At 38.8% G+C, this 8167-nt stretch overlaps 1 protein-coding gene across 1 annotated transcript; it reads left to right on the top strand.

Moving 5' to 3' along the window:
* The first annotated feature begins 6439 nt into the window (after nt 1–6439).
* LOC105556933 lies at nt 6440–7573 on the top strand. The gene is made up of 2 exons (XM_012004048.1): nt 6440–6639; nt 7001–7573. Exons 1-2 carry the CDS (start codon nt 6516–6518, stop codon nt 7528–7530), a joined length of 654 nt encoding a protein of 217 aa, XP_011859438.1. The 5' UTR covers nt 6440–6515; the 3' UTR covers nt 7531–7573.
* The last annotated feature ends 594 nt before the right edge of the window (nt 7574–8167 follow it).

The following is an 8167-nucleotide window of genomic DNA, read 5'->3' as shown; positions in this document are numbered from 1 at the left end:
GTTCAGGCTACCGTTAACAAAGGTTCCTGTGATAGAATCAAGAATTATTTTCGGTTTGGGTCTGTACCCTCGTTATTGTTAACAGCTGCGAGCGTTTTCCAAGTTTGATTCAAAATCGTTTATGTTTTTCCAATGCGTTAATTTCTCATAAGTTAGTTAAGTCTGCACACTGTTTGCGAAAATCTTTTATGTTCCAATTGCGCTAGTTTCTTATAAGTTGGTTAAGTCCAAACATTGTTATGCGACAGTCATTTCGAATTTTGAAAGTGCGTCCTTTCAAGGGGGGCGGCGTTGTATCGTAACTTTGCTTCCCGCGTCATTTATATTTCCCGCGCGCGATTCTTCCCGGGATCTCCCGAGCGCTATCAGAGAAAGCGTCCCCGCCAATCGTATCGGTTCCCTCGCGCACCGCGTGGCAAGCCATTGGCGAATGAGTCCGTTGCCCCTCCACCGCGACGGCAGCGTACTGCAGTCAGTCGTTACCAGTCGACCAAGTCGTTACAAGTCGTTACAAACGAGTACGAGAGTGTCTCTGAGTGTGTGTGCGTGTGTTCCTGCGTGCGAGCGGATCGAGCGTATCTTTTGTGTTATCGCCACGATATCTCAATAAAGCTTCTTAAATTGAAACACGAGTAAGTCAATCGCCTTACTCGACCACGTCCGATCTCTGAGACGAGACCAGAGATTACCTGCGTGGAGGCCACAAGGCCTACCAGAAACAGCGTGCGACCGTGCGACGTTGCCAAGCTGCCACTCAAGACGGCGGCCATGACTCTCGTATCGTATCAAAAATTGCCGAAAGTTCGTCAGAAGTTTCGCTTTATTTATGGTACGGTACGGTCAATCAGTTTGGTTTCGCGTCAGTATCTGTAGAAATGTTTATTGCATCGATTAAATAGTTTTTTATTTGTTCATCATGGCGAGAAGTATGAACGTATTCCACGAATGTGCGATCTGACCCTCCTTTCCCTATTATCAATATGTAAAATTGCCAAAGTTTACGGACATATATCTCCGGAAACAAGCGGTAAAAAAATCCAAAATTTTTCATACACACTCTAGGAACGTTAATCTTGCATTTGATATTATATTTTCCGAGTTATCTTGGTTTGACCTAAATGCAAGAACCACCTTAAGAACTTTGAAGCACATTTAAAGTTAAAGCCGGACGCAAAACCGGTATTTATGAAAAATCGGGCGGTGCCGTTTAAAATTCTGGAAAAAGTAGGAAAAGAATTAGATCGCATGGTAGAAGCCGGGATATTAGAGAAAGTGGAATCGTCTAGATGGGCCACGCCTATCGTGCCCGTGCTAAAGAAAGATGGTTCCATTAGAATTTGCGGGGATTTTAGTGTTACCGTGAATCCGGCTTTAGTAGTGGATGACCATCCCTTGCCCACGACGGATGAATTACACAGCCCCCAAAAAAAAATAAGTGTCGGGGTTCGAGGATCAGAGTACCCTACCCCCATGTATTTTGAGCCGCTGAACACGAATCTGATGTCCGTTTTGCTCCATCACGTCAGGATTTTTTCTAACCTCAAAAAACTTGGCGAATCTTTGGAGGTATACGAAATTTTTTTTAAATTGATGGATTTACATAAAACTTGGTATCTAGGGTAATTTGGGGTCGCTGATTACGAATCTGAAGTTAGATTTTTAAAATTCAAAATGGCGGATCCAACATGGCGAACAAATTTTTCGAAAATTTGTGAATTTTTAGAAATTTTTTAAAAGTTTGATGGATTTGCATGAAACTTGTTACTTGGAAGTTTTTGGGGTCGCTGATTACGAATCTGAAGGTAGATTTTCAAAATTCAAAATGGCGGATCCAAGACGGCGGACATATTTTAAAAAAATTGATAGCTTTTTATGAAACTTGGTACGTAGGGGTTTCTTGGGCCGCGGATTACAAATTTGAAATTATTTTTTCAAAATTCAAAATGGCTGATCCAATATGGATGACAAAAATTTAAAAAGTAATGATTTTTTAAAAATCGGGTATATTGGAGTTTCTAACGCCTTTAGAAAATTATTTGATAGATCTAATCAGGCCTAGTTCAGTCTCCTGTCTAGTCTTCATGACAACAATAATATGAACATAATATCCATGCCACGATATCCTCAGGTGAAAAAATGCATGTAACAATTAAATGGGCAGAAAGTGGCAATTGAGGGTTTGATTTCTCAATAAAGGATACTCTATAGAATATTTCGAGCGAAAGATCAGATTGGAATATTGTGGAATTCAACACGAAATACTTTCTCGAATTAGAAACTTAAGCATTTTCCATTCTAACCAATTGTCATCCAATTAAGATATAAATTATAAATATTTTGTTTGATTTCAACAGTAAAATTGCTTTCTGATAGTTCAAATATAATAAATACAATTTTATTCAAAATTAATTTGATTATTTCATGATTATTTCAACGACACAATTTAAATGCGTTGAATGGTTTGAAGACTATATGTATCACTTTTTGAGACTATTGGATATTCTTCTTTGAAAATTTAAGTCGAATATCTCGAATAAAGGAATTTGAAAAATGAGGTTTTTGCGCCGTTTTTCGAATTTCAGACCACTGTGAGCCGTTCCTATTAGCGAGCGACAACCAAAGGCAAACCTGGAAGGCCGGCCTCAGCGTAACAGAAAACCTCCGGTTAGATACGGAAATTATCTGGCGTCCTTCTAAGGAGATGTCTATGTATATATTGCGTTGGACGCGTCGAGTTCAAGATTACAGGGGGAAGAGCTGATATATATATATATATATATATATATATATATATAGGCATATAGGTAAGCGCGATTTAAAGCATGCGCGTGTTTAAGACCGCAAGCGGGACGTATCGCGGTAACGACCAAGTGCCGAGTTTCGGCTAGTCATGTCCCCTTCTCCCGTGACGACTGGCGGGGAGAACTCCGAACGCGGTAAACGGTCGTTCCCTGGCGAACGGGCAATCGAGATACAGCCGTAGGGGATACCGAGAGAAGGCAAGAAAATATACAGCGTGACAAAAGACACTCGCACCTTTATTCCACCTCGGCCTTATTTCCAATACCTATATCTAAGAATATATCAAAAACATTTACTTCATATATATAAAATTCAAATTGGTATTTCGATGGGGCCCCACTCTCTCCCGTCATCGCTGATATTGTAATGCAAGATCTAGAGGAGACCGTTTTAAATAAAATCAATCTCTCTCCGATTCTATACTATCGATATGTAGATGACATAATCATGGCAGCACCAAACACATTAATTAACGATATCCTAGCAGAATTCAACAATTATCACAATAGGTTAAAATTCACGATCGAGTATGAATTGAATAGAACTATTACATAGTTTTCTGGACTTGCACCCACATAGAAACAAAACTTCTAATGGACGTCCATTATACGTTTGTCATGGAGATTAACACCTTCCAGTAGACGTCTATTAGATGACCAATGAAGGACAATGAGAAATCCATAGTTCCGCATTGCGGACATTCATTGGACCTCCATTATACATCTTTAAAGATGTCCATTAGACGTTCCGTGGATCATTGACATACGGTGCGCGGAGTCTCGATGGACGCCCCAGCTAACAAGCAGTGATGGGGGATCGGGAGACTTTTCTCTCGACAGGAGTCCTTATGCGCATGCGTGAAATGACGTATTAAAGTGAGAGATAGACGAGAACTCTGATTGATTATTTCTATCACTATCTCCAGTCCGCACCAAGAGAATAAGGAGTCAGAGGTTTATTACCTCATTTGCGTGGATCGAGGAATCGCCCGAAACTACACACAAATACCAAACATTATTTTTTGGTCCTTCGAGCCGCATTCGAGCCAGCGACCTGTTGACATCAAGAGAAGGCTTGCCGAGATTCGAAAATCGAGAGGCTGTCCAGGACCATTGGCAATTCCGACGCTGGTCGTGCTGCATTGAGGCTCGAATTCTACAAATTTCAAATTCGGCAACTTGCAATAAAGGCGGACTTGAGACTGCGACGAACACGGACAGCGTCGAGGAGGACGGGAGCGGTGGACTGCTGAGTAGGGTGGATCGAAAAATGGCAAAGTTATATTTTCGATTTGCTATACCGCAGAAAAGTTGCCTTAGGTGTATACAAGCATAACAAAAAAAATTATTAAAATCGGACAACATCTTCCGATCGCGCAAAACGCCGAAAATATTTAAAAAATAACGAATTTGACAGTTTTTCGTAAATTGTTTAATTTTTTAATTTGGGGTTTGTATTTTTTAAGCCTATGGTGCTTAAACGTAAGTAGTAGCATTGAATAGTCTGCAAAAAAAATCACCGCTTTGAAAGCTTATCTTCCGATCGCGCAAAGCGTCTGAATATTTGCAAAAATTGCAAATTTTTCATTTTTTTCATATTTTTTAATGTTTTGTATGAGTATTATCGTAAACGCCAAAGTGCCGAAAAACATATTTCTGAATTTAAATAATGTCTTCCGATCGTGCAAAGCCCGTTAAATTTACAACAGACAGCATAAAACGTTCGTGACATTCCGCCTGCGCCCATCCCGACGCGCTAAGCGGCATGCGGCCAGTTGGGTTATGAGCAGTATTGCATCAGACAGTTGTAACTCAGTCTTTGTGCCGTGCAGTGAGTGATTACAGTTTGCTCTATTACGTGTCATTTTTGAGGTTACAGTTATAAATACTAGGTATCGTGTTCTACATTGATATATTCTGTGGTAAAATGAATACAACAGTGTCAAAGAAAATTACGAAACATTCTTTTGAGTGCCCAATATTCGGTCATCCAAAAGACTTGTTCCAAACTAATCTCCCAACATACGAGGGTGTTCTTCGATGTTGTTTTGAAGTGAGATTTCAGTAAACTAAATATTACAAAAGTGAGTTTTTCAGTTGTTAAGAATTCAGTGGCGAAAAAAGTAAAATTTACTTTTGAAAAAGCGTCTATCCCTACAGTTTCCGATTATAGAATTGTCCAGTTAATTGATGCCTACTATGAAAAGTATTGGAAACTTAGAAAGTCTTATAAACGAGACAATGCTAAACCGGACTTCAAAAAAAGATCGACGAGTTTAAAATCCAAGCAACGAAGCTCTTTGATGTGTCAGCTTGCAAGTGTTTTATGCATGTGAATTGCTCTTGTAATAAGACACCAGAATTGTGTGAATGTCCAATTCAGATTAATTGTACGTGTGAAAAACGTAACAAGATTCCAGTTATTGAACAACGATTTATCTACCTTCAGAGAGAGTATGGATTGGGAAAGATCGGAAGTGTGGATCAAAAAGAAACAACAAAACTAAAAAAGAAGCTTGACAGAAATACCAAAATATTAAAAAGCACCGAATTCAAACCTAATCAAGAAAAAATGATCGAACCTAATGATTATCATTTAGGTGAAACACAGCCACAGCCAAGTTGTTCATCTGATAAACCTGTAACGATGCACCCCGAAAACGCATCGTTCCCGGCGAAAGCCGTTTGCCGCCGAACACCGGGCGAAGGGTGAGCGCACGGCGCTCACCGCCTAAGTCTATCATACGACGCGCTCGCGCGGCGAACCGATCGCCCGCGGGAACAGCCGAGCGCACCCGAGCCGGCGAGACACTCGTGTCGCGCTGTCTCCCGGCCGCGCAAGCGCACGAACACGCTACCCCGATCCGTCTACTCCCTACCAGCCGAAGATTGTTAAAATATAATGACAATTGGGGGTAGACGGGTTATAAAAGACGGGATCCGAAGCCGAAAAGGCAGATTCCGCCGCTAGCCTAGTCAATACCAGCACGAAGCCCGCTCACGAATCCCGATCCGCAAAGCCTGCTCTCGATAACGAGTCGAAACCGAGGTGAGGAGCAACCCGCCTCTGCCGAGTGTTCTCGGCTTCACTCGAAAGACCGCGGACCGAGCAATCCTTATACCGAGCCCGGTAGATACAGCGAGGTGAGGTGTTACTCACCCCAGGGAGTGCAAACTTCTATCTTGATGGGGGGACAGCTATATTGTACCGCCATCTGCGCTTGGACTAAAAAAATACTGAACTAAATCGGTCACGTGATGAGGAGTGGGGATACGCGCCAATAACAAGTTGAAGTGTGCAAAAGCGCGGCGAGAGCAGGACTAGTGAGTGACGACGGTGACGACTTTGAGAGTATCAGAGAGCATTCGAGAGCTACCCCAGCTAACCAGAGCTACAACAAGAGCAAGCAAGAAGCCAAAGGTCAGTATAGCATAATATTTTATCACATCTATACCATTAGTAGTATTAGTAGCGGTAGTAAAATAACTAACCTATTCTACCCCAGTGAGAAATGATTCGTCGATCGAAACGACGTCGAATCGACATTGACACCGTCGAATTGACGTCGATTCGACATCATTTCGACGTCGATCGACGAATCCTTTCTCACTGGGACATACACGTATATACGTGTGTATATATTGCATGCTATTTTATACATAATATATCTAAATAAGTAATTTTCTAAGAGTACTCTAAGCTTTTCAGCAAAAATGGTGTGGAGGTACTGTGTGCCAGGATGCACATCTTCTGCAAGAGTTCCAGGACATAGGCTGCCCGCACAAGATCTTACAGCGCAGAACTGGTTGAAGATAATTGGTTTAGATAACATGATTGGTAAGTTTACAAGAAGTTGATAACTTTATACTTGTTAAAAAATCTTTCATACATAAATATATCTGTAAATTATATACTCAATTAATATGAAAACACGAACACATAAATTAACTAAAATATAATATTAAAATATATTTCTTTATTACAATAAGAAATTAGATAATCACATATTTGTTTTTACTTCTGTATATTAAAGTTACATTTTATTTTATTAAAATCTTAAATATGCTTTTATGTAAATGTAATATAATTCTTTATTCTTATTACAATTCTTAATACATAATATTTCTATGAATTAGATGATGAAATGTTTTGTGCTGGAATATAGTCCAATGTAATTTTATATGTTACTATATGACAGATGCACCACAAGAAACAAAGGCAAAATTAAGGATTTGCGGCTTACATTTTTGTGATGAGATGATTGTGACTTATGGACAGAAGCGGCGTCTCAAAACCAACGCAGTGCCAACATTGCACCTACCATGTGCGAATATTATAGCAGATAGTGATAACACCAGTTTTGCTGATGTTGATACTATCGCTATATTGCCTACTTCAGATGATGTAGGAAGCACATCGAATTTTGAGCCACAGACATCACAACAGGAGGTACCGCAAGTGATAAACATCAAAACTGTCCACACGGTAGATGTTTGCCGTCTCCGTAAGAAAGTACGACGTTACCAAAAAACGCTGTACAAAAAAAAAAGGATAATCCGGAAGAATCAAAAGAAGAAACGTCAAGCAGAAAAAATTAACACTTGGGAAACCATTACTGCAGAATTACCTGGCATTAAAAAGACTTTCATCGAGATGATTTTCCAGAATTTTCGACATGCACCACAGGTATGTTTATATTTTAATACTAAATATCTTGCATATATGTAAATATAGATATAAATATAGATAAATGTAGATGTAGATTTTGTTATAAATGTGTATTATTTTTCAAAATGTAAAAGATGTTTTAGGATCCCGGGAAAAATTTATATATTTAATAATATCTGAGTATATCTAGCTCACATTGTCAAATATAAGCAGATATGAATGTTATCCCTAGCCACTCACATATGTGTAAATGTGAGTTAGATTTTGTTTGATAACACACAAATATGTACAAAATATTTAAAACATTTATTTTAATACTTTATCAAGATATTTCATATAGATTTTCATAGTCTTAGATTGAATATATCATATATGATCATATATATTGTATAAAAATATGACCATATTTTTGTTAAATATTTATAAAGTATTAAAATCAATCTTTAAATATTTCGTACATATTTGTGTGTTCAAACGATGTCTAACTCACATTTACGTACATATAAATGGCTAGAGACAACCTTCATATTTGCTTGTATCATTGGGTTAGATATACTCAAAATGATTATCTTGTAATGCATGTTTAGAAAATATTTTTCTTGCAGTTTGAATAAGTTGTACAACTTTAAAAAATTTCTTTAATAGTATTATTGTAGTTTACCTCGTGTAGTAACATTTTATGTAACTACACCGTATA

This window comes from Vollenhovia emeryi, unplaced genomic scaffold, assembly GCF_000949405.1.
Source record: "Vollenhovia emeryi isolate VEMERY1.0 unplaced genomic scaffold, V.emery_V1.0 DF939697.1, whole genome shotgun sequence".
NCBI lineage: Eukaryota > Metazoa > Arthropoda > Insecta > Hymenoptera > Formicidae > Vollenhovia > Vollenhovia emeryi.
Note: the sequence above shows the minus strand (reverse complement) of the source record. Positions and strands in the feature narration are given on the sequence as shown.

Coding starts and splice junctions, on each gene's coding strand:
- LOC105556933 (XM_012004048.1), top strand. CDS start 6,516: ATGGTGTGGAGGTACTGTGTGCCAGGATGCACATCTTCTGCAAGAGTT. Junction 6,640..7,000: donor TGGTTTAGATAACATGATTG/GTAAGTTTACAA, acceptor ACTATATGACAG/ATGCACCACAAGAAACAAAG.